Genomic DNA, 18,730 nt, shown 5'->3' with positions numbered 1-18,730 from the left:
ATAAAGGTTCCCTAGTGCAACAGCGGAAAGGGTTTTATTCAACCCTATTTGTGGTCCCGAAGCCGGATGGCTCGGTCAGACCAATTCTGAATCTAAAATTCCTGAACCTATATTTGAAAAGGTTCAAATTCAAGATGGAATCTCTCCAGGCAGTGATCTCCAGCCTGGAAGGGGGCGATTTTATGGTGTCACTGGACATAAAGGATGCATACCTTCATGTCCCCATATATCCGCCTCATCAAGCGTACCTGAGATTCGCTGTACAGGATTGTCATTACCAGCTTCAGACATTGCCATTTGGGCTTTCCACGGCCCCAAGAATTTTCACCAAGGTAATGGCGGAGATGATGGTGCTCCTGCGAAAGCAAGGAGTCACAATTATCCCATACTTGGACGATCTCCTGATAAAGGCAAGATCAAGAGATCAGTTACTGAAAAGCGTGTCTCTCTCCCTGAGAGTACTACAACAACAACACGGCTGAATTCTAAATCTGCAAAAGTCGCAGTTGGTCCCGACGACTCGGCTGGCATTTTTGGGCATGGTTCTGGACATGGAAAAAAAGAGGGTTTTTCTCCCAATGGAAAAAGCCCAGGAACTCCAGAACATGGTCAAGGACCTGCTAAAACCAAAAAGTCTGTCAGTTCATCAATGCACTCGAGTATTGGGAAAGCTGGTGGCGGCCTACGATGCCATTCCGTTCGGCAGGTTCCATGCGAGAACTTTTCAGTGGGACCTTCTGGACAAGTGGTCAGGGTCCCATCTACAAATGCATCGGAGGATAAGCCTGTCCCCCAGGGCCAGGGTCTCTCTCCTGTGGTGGCTTCAGAGTGCTCACCTTCTGGAGGGTCGCAGGTTCGGCGTTCAAGATTGGGTTCTTGTGACCACGGACGCGAGCCTCCGAGGATGGGGAGCAGTCACGCAAGGGAGAAATTTTCAGGGAATATGGTCAAGCCAGGAGGCTTGTCTACACCTCAATGTGCTGGAATTAAGGGCCATATACAACGGCCTACAACAAGCGGAGACCCTTCTTCGCAACCTACCTGTTCTGATTCAGTCAGACAACGTCACAGCAGTGGCGCATATAAACCGCCAAGGCGGAACAAGGAGCAGAGCAGCAATGGCAGAGACCACCAGGATTCTTCGCTGGGCGGAAAATCATGTAAGCACTCTGTCAGCAGTCTTCATTCCGGGAGTAGACAACTGGGAAGCAGACTTCCTCAGCAGACACGATCTCCATCCAGGAGAGTGGGGACTTCATCAAGAAGTCTTTGCAGAGGTAACAAGTCGTTGGGGACTTCCTCAAATAGACATGATGGTGTCACGCCTCAACAAAAAGCTTCGGACGTATTGTTCCAGGTCGAGGGACCCTCAGGCAGTGGCGGTAGACGCCCTAGTGACACCGTGGGTGTTTCAGTCGGTCTATGTGTTTCCTCCACTGCCACTCATCTCAAAAATATTGAGAATCGTAAGACGAACAAGAGTGCAGACAATACTCATTGTTCCAGATTGGCCTCGAAGTGCCTGGTATTCAGATCTTCAAGAAATGCTCACAGAGGATCCGTGGCCTCTTCCTCCCAGGGTGGACCTGTTACAACAGGGGCCCTGTGTTTTTCAAGACTTACCGCGGTTACGTTTGACGACATGGCGGTTGAACACCAAATCCTAGCTAGGAAAGGTATTCCGGGGCAAGTCATCCCTACTCTAATCAGAGCTAGGAAGGAGGTAACGGTGAAGCATTATCACCGTATCTGGAGAAAATCTGTATCTTGGTGTGAAGCTAAGAATGCTCCTACGGAAGATTTTCAGCTGGGTCGTTTTCTCCACTTTCTACAGACAGGAGTGGATATGGCCCTTAAGTTAGGCTCTATTAAGGTGCAGATTTCGGCCTTATCTATATTCTTTCAGAAGGAATTTGCTTCTCTCCCAGAAGTCCAGACTTTTGTAAAGGGAGTGCTGCACATCCAACCTCCTTTTGTGCCCCCAGTGGCACCGTAGGACCTTAACGTGGTGTTACAGTTCCTTAAATCACACTGGTTTGAACCTCTTCAAATGGTTGAATTAAAATTTCTCACTTGGAAAGTGGTTATGTTGTTGGCCTTGGCATCTGCGAGGAGGGTGTCCGAATTGGCGGCTTTGTCTCACAAGAGCCCCTATCTGATTTTCCATGAGGATCGAGCAGAGTTGAGGACTCGTCCTCAATTTCTACCTAAGGTGTGTCGTTGTTTCATATGAACCAACCTATTGTGGTGCCTGTGGCTACGGGTGACTTGGAGGAGTCCAAGTCCCTTGATGTAGTCAGGGCCTTAAAGATTTATGTAGCCAGGACGGCTCGGGTTAGGAAAACAGAGGCACTGTTTGTCCTGTATGCAGCCAACAAAGTTGGCGCTCCTGCTTCTAAGCTATTGCTCACTGGATCTGTAACACGATTCAGCAGGCTCATTCTACGGCTGGATTGCCGTTACCAAATTCTGTAAAGGCCCATTCCACTAGGAAGGTGGGCTCTACTTGGGCGGCTGCCCAAGGCGTCTCGGCATTACAGCTTTGCCGAGCAGCTACTTGGTCGGGTTCCTTCAAACACTTTTGCAAAATTCTACAAGTTTGATACCCTGGCTGATGAGGACCTCATGTTTGCTCAATCGGTGCTGCAGTCATCCGCACTCTCCCGCCCGGTCTGGAGCTTTGGTATAATCCCCATGGTCCTTACGGAGTCCCCAGCATCCTCTAGGACGTAAGAGAACATAAGATTTTAAACCTACCGGTAAATCTTTTTCTCCTAGTCCGTAGCGGATGCTGGGCGCCCGTCCCAGTGTGGACTATTTCTGCAAGGCGTGTATATAGTTGTTGCTTACATAAGGGTTATGTTACAGTTGAGATCAGTCTCTGGCTGATGCTGTTTTGTTCATGCTGTTAACTGGTTTGGTATATATCAGGTTGTACGGTGTGTATGGTGTGGGCTGGTATGTATCTCGCCCTTAGATTAACAAAAATCCTTTCCTCGTACTGTCCGTCTCCTCTGGGCACAGTTCTCTAACTGAGGTCTGGAGGAGGGGCATAGAGGGAGGAGCCAGTTCACACCAATCTAATGTCTTAGAGTGCCCATGTCTCCTGCGGAGCCCGTCTATACCCCATGGTCCTTACGGAGTCCCCAGCATCCTCTACGGACTAGGAGAAAAAGATTTACCGGTAGGTTTAAAATCTTATTTTCTCCTAGTCCGTAGAGGATGCTGGGGACTCCGTAAGGACCATGGGGTATAGACGGGCTCCGCAGGAGACATGGGCACTTTAAGACCTTTAATAGGCGTGACCTGGCTCCTCCCTCTATGCCCCTCCTCCAGACTCCAGTTATAGAAACTGTGCCCAGAGGACACGGACATTTCGAGGAAAAGGATTTTGTTAATCAAGGGTGGGACACATACCAGCTCACACCACAAACACACCGTACAACATGGTATAAAAGTAAACCAGTTAACAGTATGAACAACAACAGAAAACAGCAACAACCTGATTTCAACAGCGACACAACCTGTGTGTACCTTATCAATAACTATGTACAATTATTGCAGATTTCAGTCCGTACTGGGACGGGCACCCAGCATCCTCTACAGACTAGGAGAAAAAGATTTACCGGTACGTTTAAAATCTTATTTTCTCTTACGTCCTAGAGGATGCTGGGGACTCCGTAAGGACCATGGGGTTTATACCAAAGCTCCAGACCGGGCGGGAGAGTGCAGATGACTCTGCAGCACCGATTGAGCAAACATGAGGTCTTCATCAGCCAGGGTATCAAACTTGTAGAACTTTGCAAAAGTGTTTGACCCCGACCAAGTAGCTGCTCGGCAAAGCTGTAATGCCGAGACGCCTCGGGCAGACGCCCAAGATGAGCCCACCTTCCCAGTGGAATGGGCCTTTACGGATTTTGGTAACGGCAATCCAGCCGTAGAATGAGCCTGCTGAATCGTGTTACAGATCCAGTGTGCAATAGTCTGCTTGGAAGCAGGCGCACCAATCTTGATGGCCGCATACAGGACAAACAGTGCCTCTGTTTTCCTAATACGAGCCGTTCTGGCTACATAGATTTTTAAAGCCCTGACCACATCAAGGGACCTGGAATCCTCCAAGACATCCGTAGCCACCGGCACCACAATAGGTTGGTTCATGTGAAACGACGAAACCACCTTGGGTAGAAATTGAGGACGAGTTCTCAATTCCGCTCTATCTACATGGAAAATCAGATAGTGGCTCTTGTGAGACAAGGCCGCCAATTCTGATACCCGCCTTGCCGAAGCCAAGGCCAATAACATGACCACTTTCCAAGTGAGAAATTTCAAGTCAACAGTTTGAAGAGGTTCAAACCAATGTGATTTAAGACCACGTTAAGGTCCCACGGTGCCACTGGGGGCACAAAAGGAGGTTGGATCTGCAGTACTCCCTTCACAAGAGTCTGCACTTCTGGAAGAGAAGCCAATTCCTTCTGAAAGAATATTGATAATGCCGAAATCTGCACCTTAATGGAGCCTAACTTCAGGCCCATATCCACTCCTGTCTGTAGAAAATGGAGAAAACGACCCAGCTGGAAATCCTCCGTAGGAGCATTCTTGGATTCACACCAAGACACATACTTCCTCCAGATACGGTGATAGTGCTTCGCCGTTACCTCCTTCCTAGCTTTAAGTAGAGTAGGGATGACTTCCCCTGGAATACCTTTCCTAGCTAGGATCTGGCGTTCAACCGCCATGCCGTCAAACATAATCGCGGTAAGTCCTGGAACACACAAGGCCCCTGTTGTAACAGGTCCTCTCTGAGAGGAAGAGGCCAAGGATCTTCCGTGAGCATTTCCTGAAGATCTGGATACCAGGCCCTTCGAGGCCAATCTGGAACAATGAGTATCATCTGAACCTTTGTTCTTCTTCTCAATATTTTCGAGATGAGCGGAAGTGGAGGGAACACATAGACTGCCTGATACACGCATGGTGTTACCAGCGCATCCACCGCTATCGCCTGAGGGTCCCTTGACCTTGAACAATACGTCCGAAGCTTCTTGTTGAGGCGTGACGCCATCATGTCTATTTGAGGGAGTCCCCAGCAACATGTCACTTCTGCAAAGACCTCTTGATGAAGCCCCCACTCTCCTTGATGGAGATCGTGTCTGCTGAGGAAGTCTGCTTCCCAGTTGTCCACTCCTGGAATGAAGACTGCTGACAGAGCGCTCACGTGATTTTCCGCCCAGCGAAGAATCCTGGTGGTCTCTGCCATTGCTGCTCTGCTCCTTGTTCCACCTTGTCGGTTTACATGCGCCACGGGCGTGACGTTGTCTGACTGGATCAGAACAGGTAGGTTGCGAAGAAGGTGCTCCGCCTGTCTCAGGCCGTTGAATATGGCCCTTAATTCCAGCACATTGATGTGTAGACAAGCCTCCTGGCTTGACCATATTCCCTGAAAGTTTATTCCCTGTGTGACCGCTCCCCAGCCTCGGAGGCTCGCGTCCGTGGTCACGAGAACCCAATCCTGAATTCCGAACTTGCGACCCTCTAGAAGGTGAGCCCCCTGGATCCACCACAGGAGAGAGAGATCCTGGCCCTGGGGGACAGGCATATCAACCGATGCATTTGGAGATGGGACCCTGACCACTTGTTCAGTAGGTCCCACTGAAAAGCTCTTGCATGAAACCTGCCAAACGGAATGGCCTTGTAGTCCGTCACCATCTTTCCCAACACTCGAGCGCATTGATGAATCGATAATCTTTTTGGTTTTAGCAGATCCTTGACCATAGTCTGGATTTCCTGAGCTTTTTCCACTGTAAGAAAATCCCTCTGTCTTTCCGTATCCAGAATCATGCCTAAGAACGACAGCCGAGTTGTCGGAACCAACTGCGACTTCTGAAAATTTAGAAGCCAGCCGTGTTGTTGTAGCACCCTCAGAGAGAGCTCCACATTTTTCAGTAATTGTTCTCTTGATCTCGCTTTTATCAGGAGATCGTCCAAGTATGGGATAATTGTGACCCCCTGCTTGCGCAGGAGCACCATCATTTCTGCCATTACCTTGGTGAAAATCCTCGGGGCCGTGGAAAGCCCAAACGGCAACGTCTGAAATTGGTAATGACAATCCTGTACCGCATATCTCAGGAAGGCCTGATGAGGAGGATAAATCGGGACGTGTAAGTAGGCACCCTTTATGTCGACTGACACCATAAAATCCCCCCCTTCTAAGTTGGAGATCACAGCTCGAAGAGACTTCATCTTGAACTTGAAAGTTTTCAAGTACGGATTGAGGGATTTTAGGTTCAGAATCGGTCTGACTGAGCCGTCCGGCTTCGGCACCACAAAGAGGCTCGAATAGAACCCTTCCCCCCGTTGGGACGGGGGAACCGGCACAACGACCCTCTGTTGACACAGCTTTTGTATCGCAGCATTTACTACTACTCTTTCTGGAAGAGAAACTGCAAGGGCCAACTTGAAAAAGTGGCAGGGGGGGGGGGGGGGGGGGGGGGCATTTCCTGAAACTCCAGTTTGTACCCTTGGGACACTATGTCTAAAATCCAAGGATTATTATCTTTTATTTATATGGCACCACAAGGATTCCGCAGCGCCCAATTACAGAGTACATGAATAATCAAACAGGAAAACAGCAACTTACAGTTGGTGACAGTATAGGACAAGTACAGGGTAAATAAGCATAGTTACATCAGCAGATGACACTGGCATAAGTATCAGGTGGCAGAAGACTGCTGGAGTTGATGCAGTTGAAGATTATTAAAGTAAGAAAGGATAAGCACATGAGGGAAGAGGGCCCTGCTCGTGAGAGCTTACATTCTAAAGGGGAGGGGTAGACAGACAGGGGTGACACAGATGGGGTACATGGAGAGTGTAAAACAGAGGGTTAGGATGAGATTTGGCTGGGTTTGGTGAAGAATTGGGTCTTGAGAGCCCGTTTGAAGTTTTGTAGAGAGGTGGAGAGTCTGAGGGGGAGAGGTAGGGAATTCCAGAGAAGTGGTGCAGCACGTGAAGAATCTTGGAGGTAGGAGTGGGAGGAGGTGATCCGTAGGCAGGAAAGTCGTCGTGCATTAGCAGAGCGAAGAGGACGTGTGGGAATGTAAAGGGAGATAAGATCAGAGATGTAGATGGGAGAGGAGTGGGTGAGGGCTTTGTAAGCGAGTGTGAGAAGCTTGAAATGGATTCTGAAAGGGAAGGGGAGCCAGTGAAGGTCTAGTAAGAGAGGAGAGGTAGAAGTAGTGCGTTTGGTGAGGAAAATGAGCCGGGCAGCAGCATTGAGGATAGATTGGAGTGGTGAGAGGTGTTTGTCAGGAATGCCAGTCAGGAGGAGATTACAGTAATCCAGTCTGGACATGACCAGTGAGTGGATAAGAGTCTTAGTAGCATCCTGGGTCAGAAAGGGTCTGATCCTGGAAATATTTTTTAGATGAAAACGGCAGGTTTGTGAGAGGTGCTGAATGTGTGGTTTGAAGGAGAGGGAGTAGTCAAGGATTACTCCAAGACAGCGCACTTGGGGGCTAGAGGAGATAGTAGTGCCATCAATAGATAATGAGATTGTAGGAGGTGAGGTTATGCGGGAGGGAGGAAAGATGATCAGTTCTGTCTTTTTAAGAAAGCGCTGGGACATCCAGGAAGAGGTAGCAGAGAGACAGTTGGAGATACGAGTGAGGAGAGCAGGGGAGAGGTCTGGAGAGGAAAGATAGATTTGGGTGTCATCAGCATAGAGATGATATTGGAAACCAAAAGAACTAATGAGCTTACCTAGTGAGGACGTATAGAGAGAGAAGAGGAGAGGACCAAGGACAGAACCTTGGAGTACACCTACAGTTAGTGGAAGTGAGGGGGAGGTGGAGTCATGAGAAGAGACAGAGAATGAACGGTCAGAGGTAGGAAGACAGCCAAGAGAGGGCAGTGTCGCGCAGACCAATGGAGTGAAGGATTTGCAGTAGGAGAGGATGGTCCACAGTGTCAAAAGCAGCAGAGTGTCACGATCCGGGTATCTGGACGCCATTTCTTACCCATCAGATGCCTCCTAAGGCTGGCTCAGCGCTCCAGGACCGGATCCCATCTGTTATCCTAATGTTCACATTCCTGCATCCTCTCCTGTCTCTCTGAGACGCTGTCACAGTAACGCCTTATTACATCTGGCATGGCGTCTCCCGCGGCCTCCGCCGCCGTCCCTGAGCTTCTGCATGCAGAGTGTCAGAGTGGCGATTACGTCAGCCGCGGCCTCCGCTGTGTCCGCGTGGTTGGATGTGCACTTGTCAGCCTGGCGTCTCCTGTCTCCAGTGGCCGGCGCCGCCATTACTGTTTTCATTACCACATGGATTACAAACCAAACTTCCCTCCAAGTGTCTGCATGGGCGCAGCCATCTTGGATTCTGTCAGCTGATCATTTCCTCCAATCTGTTGTCAGTATTGTTAATCTGCATAATTGCCTAGCCAATCCCTTCCTTGCTGCAGGTATAAATACACTGTGCCTGAGCAAGGAAGGCGTCAGTGCTTTGGTTGTCAAACCTAGTTCCTGTTTGTCTCTCTCCTGTGATTGTCTTCCAGGTTCCAGCTCCTGTCTCAAGACTTCCACCATAGAGACCCGCACCAGCATTCCACCTGCGGTGTAGCCTGACTCTCCAATCCATTGTGGATTCATCTGTTTCCAGCTACAACATTACCTGCTTCCAGCTCAGCTTCCAGCAGAGTACAGCTTCCCTTAAAGGGCCGGTGTCCTTTCTACACTTTACCACTCTCCACCGGTATTATTATTTCTCCGCTCTCAAGTTCTACATTTCAGTTCATATTTCATCGCTCCCAAGTTCATTTATTATTTAACTGGTTCCAGCCAGTATCCACTCCGTGCTAACAACAGTCTGGTTCCAGCCAGTATCCACAGCAGCTGTTTTACCTTCAGCAACCCAGCTTTTCCTGGAACACCAGCTGGCACAATCCTGGGTTATCTCCATTGCTACAGTCGGGCCTGGTAAGGACTTTCCATCTAGAAGATCATAAGAACTATCTCACACTACCAGTGCCCTGTGGCTCCTGCCATCCTGTAGTACCCAGGAACTGTATTTATTATTTGCTGACTTTTACGTTTTCTATTACTGCTGCTGTGTTGCGGAGTTGTCATAATAAACATCATTGACTTTTATCTAAGTTGTCGTGGTCACGCCTTCGGGCAGTTATTATTCATGTTACTTACATGTCCAGGGGTCTGATACAACCTCCCAGGTTCCGGTACATCTCAGCCCCTACAACTGAGGCTGCCTCCCGTCAGCTCAGGCCCTCAGTTGTGACAGTAAGCACTGACCTAATGAATCCAGCCGGAGACCAGGATCAAGCGGCCAGGCCGATGCAAGAACTGGCAGCCCGACTAGAACATCAGGAGGCTGCACAGGGCCACATCATCCGCTGTCTCCAGGATCTCTCTACTCGGCTGGATGGGATTCAGACAACTCTCCGTGGATCAGGCGCATCTGGTGCGTCAACCACAGTGACTCCAGCTATAACCCCACCCACCTTACCCATTTCTGCTCCACGTCTTCATCTTCCAACGCCAGCAAAATTTGACGGATCTCCAAGATTCTGCAGGGGATTTCTCAACCAGTGTGAGATTCAGTTTGAGCTACAACCTGGCAATTTTCCCAGTGACCGTACAAAAATTGCCTACATCATCTCTCTTCTCAGTGGCTCCGCCCTTGACTGGGCATCACCGTTATGGGAGAGGTCCGACACCCTGCTATCTTCTTACACTGCATTCGTGTCAACATTCAGGCGCATCTTCGACGAGCCAGGCCGGGTAACCTCAGCTTCATCCGAGATTCTCCGTTTACGCCAGGGGTCACGTACTGTAGGACAATATCTGATACAGTTCCAGATCCTGGCATCCGAACTGGCATGGAACGACGAGGCCCTGTATGCTGCATTCTGGCATGGCTTATCTGAGCTTATTAAAGATGAGTTAGCTACCAGAGACTTACCTTCTAAGTTAGATGAGCTAATCTCACTCTGCACGAAAGTTGATTTACGTTTCAGAGAGAGAGCAACTGAGCGTGGAAGATCATCTGCTCCAAAATCTTCTGCTCCTCCTCCTCGTCAACTGTCACCATCTAAAGATGAGCCCATGCAAATTGGCCGTTCCCGTTTAACTCCTGCTGAGCGCCGAAGACGTCTCTCTGAGTCTCTTTGTCTTTACTGTGCAGCTCCGTCTCACACCATCAATGCCTGTCCCGAACGTCCGGGAAAACTCCAAACCCTAGCTCGCCCAGGAGAGGGCCGGCTAGGAGTAATGATCTCCTCTCCATCTCCTCATGATTGTAATCTCCCAGTCTCGCTTCAAGTTGCTCAACGTTATCGGAACGTCATTGCTCTCCTTGATTCCGGAGCAGCTGGGAACTTTATTACTGAAGCCTATGTTAAACGGTGGTCCCTACCCACCGAGAGACTTCCTTCCTCCTTTTCCTTAACTGCCGTGGATGGCAGTAAAATTTTTGATACTGTTATTGCTCTAAGGACTCTACCAGTTCGTCTGAGAGTGGGAGTTCTTCATTCCGAACTTATTTCACTTTTAGTGATTCCAAGAGCCACACATCCTGTGGTCCTGGGCCTTCCATGGCTCCGTCTTCACAATCCTACAATTGATTGGACGACTACGCAAATCCTGGCATGGGGTTCCTCCTGTGCAGAGACATGTTTGTTTAAAGTATTGCCTGTCTGTTCTTCCTCCCCCAGGTCGTCTGATGTTCCACCTCCTCCATATCAAGATTTCACGGATGTGTTCAGTAAAGCTTCTGCTGATATCCTTCCTCCTCATAGAGAATGGGACTGCCCGATTGATCTCGTTCCAGGGAAGGTTCCACCTCGAGGCCGAACTTATCCGTTGTCTCTGCCTGAGACGCATTCTATGGAGGAATACATTAAAGAGAACCTAGCAAAGGGGTTCATTCGACCTTCTTCTTCCCCAGCCGGCGCAGGCTTCTTTTTTGTAAAAAAGAAAGATGGTGGTCTGCGGCCGTGCATCGACTACAGAGGTTTGAACGACATTACCATCAAGAACCGTTATCCTTTACCCCTGATTACTGAGCTCTTTGACAGAGTTAGCGGAGCTACCATCTTTACAAAGCTGGACTTGCGAGGTGCATACAATCTCATCCGGATCCGTGAGGGTGACGAGTGGAAGACCGCCTTTAACACCCGTGACGGACATTATGAGTACCTCGTCATGCCCTTCGGATTGAGCAATGCTCCAGCTGTCTTCCAGCATTTTGTCAATGAGATTTTCAGAGACATTCTATACCGTCATGTCGTGGTCTATCTAGACGATATCCTCATTTTTGCCAACGATTTAGAGGAACATCGTTTTTGGGTTAAAGAGGTTCTGTCCCGTCTCCGTGTCAATCATCTCTATTGCAAATTAGAAAAATGCGTCTTTGAAGTCAAGTCCATTCCGTTTCTAGGGTACATTGTGTCCGGTTCCGGACTAGAGATGGATCCTGAGAAACTACAAGCAATTCAGAATTGGCCGGTACCCTTAACCCTCAAAGGGGTCCAGAGGTTCTTAGGGTTCGCCAATTATTACCGAAAGTTTATACGAGACTTTTCCACCATTGTGGCGCCTATTACTGCTTTCACCAAGAAGGGTGCTAACCCGTCCAAGTGGTCTGAAGAAGCCATGCAAGCTTTTCATCTTTTAAAACAGAGGTTCATCTCTGCGCCTGTCCTGAAACAGCCTGACATCGACTCTCCTTTCATCCTAGAGGTGGATGCCTCCTCCGTTGGAGTAGGAGCGGTGTTATCTCAGAGGGCTAAAGATGGCCATTTACATCCTTGCAGTTTCTTCTCCCGGAAGTTCTCCCCAGCTGAGCGCAACTATGCCATTGGCGACCAGGAGTTGCTAGCCATCAAGCTCGCTCTAGAAGAGTGGAGGTATCTGTTGGAGGGAGCTTCTCATTTAATCACCATACTTACAGACCACAAGAACCTTTTATACCTGAAGGGCGCACAATGTCTCAACCCTCGTCAGGCCAGATGGGCACTTTTCTTTTCCAGGTTCGACTTTAAACTCCAGTTCTGTCCGGGCTCTCAGAATCGCAAGGCCGATGCCCTTTCCCGCTCATGGGAGCAAGAAAATGAGTCAGAGTCTTCAGACAAGCATCCTATTATAAATCCGTTGGCATTCTCCACGGTAGGGATGGACTCTACGCCCCCATCAGGGAAAAGTTTTGTGAAGCCGATGCTAAGGAAGAAGCTCATGCATTGGGCCCATGCTTCCCGTTTTGCCGGACATACAGGTATCCAAAAAACCCTGGAGTTTATCTCTAGGTCCTATTGGTGGCCAACTCTGAAAAAGGACGTCTTGGAGTTTATTGCATCTTGCCCAAAGTGTGCCCAACATAAAGTATCCCGCCAGTCGCCTGCGGGGCAACTGGTTCCACTATCCATTCCCCGTCGACCATGGACCCACTTGTCGATGGATTTCATTACAGACTTACCCATGTGCAACAAGTTCAATACCATCTGGGTGGTAGTTGACCGGTTCACCAAGATGGCACACTTCATTCCTCTCACCGGTCTTCCGTCAGCTTCCAAGTTGGCTCAAGTATTCATACAAGAGATCTTCCGACTCCACGGTCTTCCTGAAGAAATTATCTCAGATCGAGGAGTTCAATTCACAGCCAAATTCTGGCGAAGTTTATGTCAAGTCCTCCAAGTCAAGCTAAAGTTTTCCACGGCTTACCATCCTCAGACCAATGGTCAAACCGAGAGGGTGAATCAGGACTTGGAGGCCTTCCTCCGCATCTATGTGTCCTCCTCTCAAGATGACTGGGTTCAATTACTTCCCTGGGCCGAGTTCTGTCATAACAACCAGTATCATTCTTCATCTGCTTCAACACCATTCTTCACTAACTTTGGATTCCACCCTAAAGTTCCTGAGTTCCAACCGCTTCCAGCAACTTCTGTTCCCGCAGTGGATATCACCTTGCATCAGTTTGCCAATATCTGGAAGAGCGTACGATCAGCTCTGCTCAAGGCATCGTTCAGGTACAAGAAGTTTGCGGATAAGAAGCGTCGAGCAGTTCCTGCTCTCAAGGTGGATGATCGGGTATGGTTATCCACGAAGAATTTGAGGTTAAGAGTTCCCAGTATGAAGTTTGCACCTCGCTATATCGGTCCTTTCAAGATTGAACAAGTCATCAATCCTGTTGCTTACAGACTCCAGTTGCCTCCCTTCTTAAAAATACCCAGGACATTCCATGTTTCCCTGTTGAAACCGCTGATCTTGAATCGGTTTCATTCCTCACTTCCTCCAACTCCGAAAGTCCAAACTCAACGAGGCGTTGAGTATGAAGTGGCCAAGATCCTGGACTCACGTCACCGTTACGGTCAACTACAATATCTTATTGACTGGAAGGGTTATGGTCCTGAGGAACGTTCATGGACCAATGCTTCTGATGTCCATGCTCCTGCCTTGGTCCGGAGATTCCATTCCAAGTTTCCTCAAAAGCCAAAGAAGTGTCCTGGGGCCACTCCTAAAGGGGGGGGTGCTGTCACGATCCGGGTATCTGGACGCCATTTCTTACCCATCAGATGCCTCCTAAGGCTGGCTCAGCGCTCCAGGACCGGATCCCATCTGTTATCCTAATGTTCACATTCCTGCATCCTCTCCTGTCTCTCTGAGACGCTGTCACAGTAACGCCTTATTACATCTGGCATGGCGTCTCCCGCGGCCTCCGCCGCCGTCCCTGAGCTTCTGCATGCAGAGTGTCAGAGTGGCGATTACGTCAGCCGCGGCCTCCGCTGTGTCCGCGTGGTTGGATGTGCACTTGTCAGCCTGGCGTCTCCTGTCTCCAGTGGCCGGCGCCGCCATTACTGTTTTCATTACCACATGGATTACAAACCAAACTTCCCTCCAAGTGTCTGCATGGGCGCAGCCATCTTGGATTCTGTCAGCTGATCATTTCCTCCAATCTGTTGTCAGTATTGTTAATCTGCATAATTGCCTAGCCAATCCCTTCCTTGCTGCAGGTATAAATACACTGTGCCTGAGCAAGGAAGGCGTCAGTGCTTTGGTTGTCAAACCTAGTTCCTGTTTGTCTCTCTCCTGTGATTGTCTTCCAGGTTCCAGCTCCTGTCTCAAGACTTCCACCATAGAGACCCGCACCAGCATTCCACCTGCGGTGTAGCCTGACTCTCCAATCCATTGTGGATTCATCTGTTTCCAGCTACAACATTACCTGCTTCCAGCTCAGCTTCCAGCAGAGTACAGCTTCCCTTAAAGGGCCGGTGTCCTTTCTACACTTTACCACTCTCCACCGGTATTATTATTTCTCCGCTCTCAAGTTCTACATTTCAGTTCATATTTCATCGCTCCCAAGTTCATTTATTATTTAACTGGTTCCAGCCAGTATCCACTCCGTGCTAACAACAGTCTGGTTCCAGCCAGTATCCACAGCAGCTGTTTTACCTTCAGCAACCCAGCTTTTCCTGGAACACCAGCTGGCACAATCCTGGGTTATCTCCATTGCTACAGTCGGGCCTGGTAAGGACTTTCCATCTAGAAGATCATAAGAACTATCTCACACTACCAGTGCCCTGTGGCTCCTGCCATCCTGTAGTACCCAGGAACTGTATTTATTATTTGCTGACTTTTACGTTTTCTATTACTGCTGCTGTGTTGCGGAGTTGTCATAATAAACATCATTGACTTTTATCCAAGTTGTCGTGGTCACGCCTTCGGGCAGTTATTATTCATGTTACTTACATGTCCAGGGGTCTGATACAACCTCCCAGGTTCCGGTACATCTCAGCCCCTACAACTGAGGCTGCCTCCCGTCAGCTCAGGCCCTCAGTTGTGACACAGAGAGATCAAGTAGAATAAATAGAGAGTAGTGTCCCTTAGATTTAGCAGCATGGAGGTCATTGCATACTTTTGTAAGGGCAGTTTCAGTGGAGTGGAGAGGACGGAAGCCAGACTGGAATGGGTCAAGTAGTGAGTGTGAGGAAAGAAAGGCAGTAAGGCGGTTGTAGACAATACGATCAAGGAGTTTGGAGGCAAAAGGGAGGAGAGAGATGGGTCGGTAGTTGGAGAGAGTGTTTGGATCAAGGGTAGGTTTTTTTAAGAATAGGAGAGATGAGTGCATGCTTGAAGGCAGAGGGGACAGTGCCTGATGAGAGGGAGAGATTGAGAAGGTGGGAACAAGCAGAAGGAGAGAGGTAGCGGAGGAGGCGGGAGGGGATAGGGCCAAGTGGGGAGGTGGTGAGGGGACAGGAACGAGGTGAGGGGATCCAGGGCCGACTGAAACCAGACCTGACTGAAGAACCGGAGACGCCCCCCCGCAGGCACGGACTCCCGCAGGGGAGCCCCAGCGTCATGCGGTGGACTTGGTAGAGGCGGGGGAGGACTTTTGGTCCTAGGCGCCTGACACTGCAGGTGACCTCTTTCTCCTTCCTCTACCCTTTGAAGCGAGGAAGGACGAGCCCCTTCCTCTTTTGTATTTATTAGGCCGAAAGGACTGCATCTGCTGATGGGGAACCTTTTTCTGTTGTGTGGGAACATAAGGAAGAAAAGATGACTTACCCGCAGTAGCGGTAGACACCAGGTCAGCAAGGCCGTCACCAAACAAGACACTACCTTTAAAGGGGAGAGCTTCCATATTCTTCTTGGAGTCGGCATCAGCATTCCATTGATGAATCCACAGCGCCCTCCTGGCCGAGACCGCCATGGCATTGGCTCTTGATCCCAAGAGGCCAACATCCCTTGCCGCATCCTTTAGGTAATCTGCAGCGACCTTGATATAACCAAGAGTCAAAAGAATGTTATCCTTATCAAGGGTATCCATATCAGAAGCCAAATTATCAGCCCACTTAGCAATAGCACCACTCACCCATACCGACGCCACAGCAGGTCTGAGCAATGCACCAGTATTAACGAAAATAGCCTTAAATGTCGTCTCCAGCTTGCGATACGCCGGATCCTTGAGAGCAGCCGTGTCAGGGGACGGAAGCACCACCTTCTTGGACAATCAGAATAGAGCCTTGTCCACATTGGGAGACGACTCCCATTTCTCCCTGTCATCAGAGGGGAAAGGATATGCCATAAAAATTCACTTGGGAAACTGCCACCTTTTGTCTGGCGACTCCCAAGCCTTTCCACAAAGCGCATTCATGAGAGGGGGGAAACTTCACCTCAGGCCTTTTCCCTTTAAATAAGCAAACCCTTGTGTCTGGAACAGCAGGTTCGTCAGAGATATGTTAAACATCCTTAATAGCCACAATCATGTACTGAATACTCCTAACTACCCTTGGGTGTAAAGTAGCCTCATTGAAATCGACATCGGAATCAGAGTCCGTGTCGGTATCTGTATCTACCATCTGGGTAAATTAACGTTTTTGTGACCCTGAGGGGGTCTGTACCTGAGCCAAAGCGTCCTCCATGGATTTTCTCCATGTTTGTGTCTGAGAATCAAATATATCCAGCCTCTTAGACAATAAAGCCACATTTGCATTCAGTGTACCTGCGCCCCCAGTAACTTCCTCTGGGGAGGAACACTCAGCCTCAGACATGTCGACACATAGTACCGACACACCCACACTCACACCGGCCAAAAACAAGGGGACAGACCCACAGGGAAGCCTACAGAGAGAAACACAGAGGGAGTATGCCAGCTCACACCCCAGCGCCCATATACTACAAAGTTTTGCTCCCTTGTTACTTTGAAGGAGCTTGGAGGTCCAGGCCAGCGTCTCTGCAGCGGCTGTGGAGAGACAGAAAATGGCGCTGGTGAGCTGTGCGGCATACCCCGCCCCTTCCCGACGCGCTGTAGTTCCGCTTAAATGTGAAATATTTATACTGGCGGGGTTATTATATACGGTGCCCGGGCACCGAATATGCCTCTTGCCAGTCAGATTGACCCCAGTAACTGCTGCCCAGGGCGCTCCCCCCCCCAGCACCCTGCACCCTGTAAGTGCCGTTGGTGATGTGTGTGGGAGCATGGAGCGCAGCGCTACCGCTGCGCTGTACCTCCGTTACTGAATTCTTCTGCCGTCTGATGTCTTCTGTTCTTCCAATACTCACCCGGCTTCTTTCTTCTGGCTTCTGTGAGGGGGGTGACGGCGCGGCTCCGGGAACAAGCAGCTAGGCGAACCAAGTGATCGAACCCTCTGGAGCTAATGGTGTCCAGTAGCCTAAAAAGCAGAGCCCTTAACTAAGAAGAAGTAGGTCTGACTTCTCTCCCCTAAGTCCCACGATGCAGGGAGCCTGTGGCCAGCAGGTCTCTCTGAAAATAAAAAAGCCTAACATAAGTATTTTCCAGAGAAACTCAGTAGAGCTCCCCTTGTGTGTGTCCAGTCACTCCTGGGCACAGAGTCTAACTGAGGTCTGGAGGAGGGGAATAGAGGGAGGAGCCAGTTCACACCCAGTCAAAGTCTTTTTAGTGTGCCCATGTCTACTGCGGATCCGTCTATACCCCCATGGTCCTTTTGGAGTCCCCAGCATCCTCTAGGACTTTTATTGAAAAAGGGGATGAACTAAAGTTCTCAAATCCCGTAATTTCTCTATTTCTGGATATCAGCAATAGCACAGAACATGCGGTTTGTATGCCACGACCAGCAGTCCATCAGGTGACAACGTAACACAGCCTTTAGCAGCTATGGAGTTATGGTTCAGCTACAGTGATATAGGAGTAACTCGTACATTACAATTACATCAGCATGGACACAGGGAGCAGCGCACATGTCCGCACTACACGCTCACAGTCTCCCAAACTGTTGCATGTGGGTGTGAGGCGTGTGCTCACGCACTGGCAGCAGCAGTTCCTTCATCATACTGCATGTCATGTGACCGTTACGATCATGTGACCCCAGTGCTGGCACTCCTGCTGGCTGCGATATAAGTAGTGCTGTGTGTGTTACAGAAGGGAAGGAGGGATAGGGCCATCTGCTGCTAGTACTACAACAGGGAAGCAGCAGGGTTTGCGCCTTGTCCTCTGAGCTGATGGCTGCACTTTGGTGGGGCTGTTGGACAGTAATACTTCTCAGCAATGGTCTCGCACATGCTCTGACTGGGGGGATGCTGTATCCCAGAGAAACCCCAACCAGGGAACTGAAGGAGCTGAATGGGATCTGGAGTTTCCGGGCAGATAAATCCCCTGAGAGGGACGAAGGTTTTCAGAAGCAATGGTACAAAGTTCCACTGAGGGAGGTAAGATATTACTTTTGTCTCCTACAAATATTGCACTGAGATTGTGCATTGTTTTGTAAGTTTCTATGTGCATGTCTTCTGGCACACCGTCCTATGGTGGTCATTCCGAGTTGATCGCTAGATGCTTTCGTTCGCAGCATAGCGCTCAGGCAAAAAAACGGCAGTCCTGCGCATGCGGCGCAATGGGCATGCGCGTCATACTCTTACAACGAATGATGTAGTTTCACACGGGTGGTCTTCTGGTTGCCGAATGTTGGGATCCCGGCGCACAGTATACCGGTGCCGGAATCCCAACACCCGGCATACCGACACATATTCTCCCTCGTTGGGGGTCCACGACCCCCTGGAGGGAGAATAAATAGCATGGCGCGAGTAGCGCGCCACCATGCCCGCAGTGCTCGCCACGCTGTTGGTATGCCGGCGGTCGGCCTCCCGGCGTCGGTATGCTGGTCGCCGGGAGCCCGGCCGCCGGCATACCATACTACACCCATTTCACACAAGGTCTAGCGAAGCTTTTCAGTCGCACTGCTGACCGCAGAGTGA

The 18,730-nt window shown here is 49.7% G+C and overlaps 1 protein-coding gene across 2 annotated transcripts in view; it reads left to right on the top strand.

The window, feature by feature from the left end:
- The first annotated feature begins 17,843 nt into the window (after positions 1–17,843).
- GUSB (glucuronidase beta) overlaps positions 17,844–18,730 on the top strand; it is a 134,356-nt gene continuing 133,469 nt past the window's right edge. For both annotated transcript variants that reach the window (XM_063953839.1, XM_063953838.1), the window contains exon 1: positions 17,844–18,187. In XM_063953839.1, the coding sequence (XP_063809909.1) occupies positions 17,981–18,187 (207 nt within the window). In that variant the 5' untranslated portion in view covers positions 17,844–17,980. The remainder of the gene's footprint in view (positions 18,188–18,730) is intronic.

The sequence above is a fragment of the Pseudophryne corroboree genome, chromosome 2 (genome assembly GCF_028390025.1).
Source record: "Pseudophryne corroboree isolate aPseCor3 chromosome 2, aPseCor3.hap2, whole genome shotgun sequence".
Lineage (NCBI taxonomy): Eukaryota > Metazoa > Chordata > Amphibia > Anura > Myobatrachidae > Pseudophryne > Pseudophryne corroboree.
The sequence above is the reverse complement of the archived record's forward strand: the minus strand, read 5'-3'. Positions and strand labels throughout refer to the sequence as shown.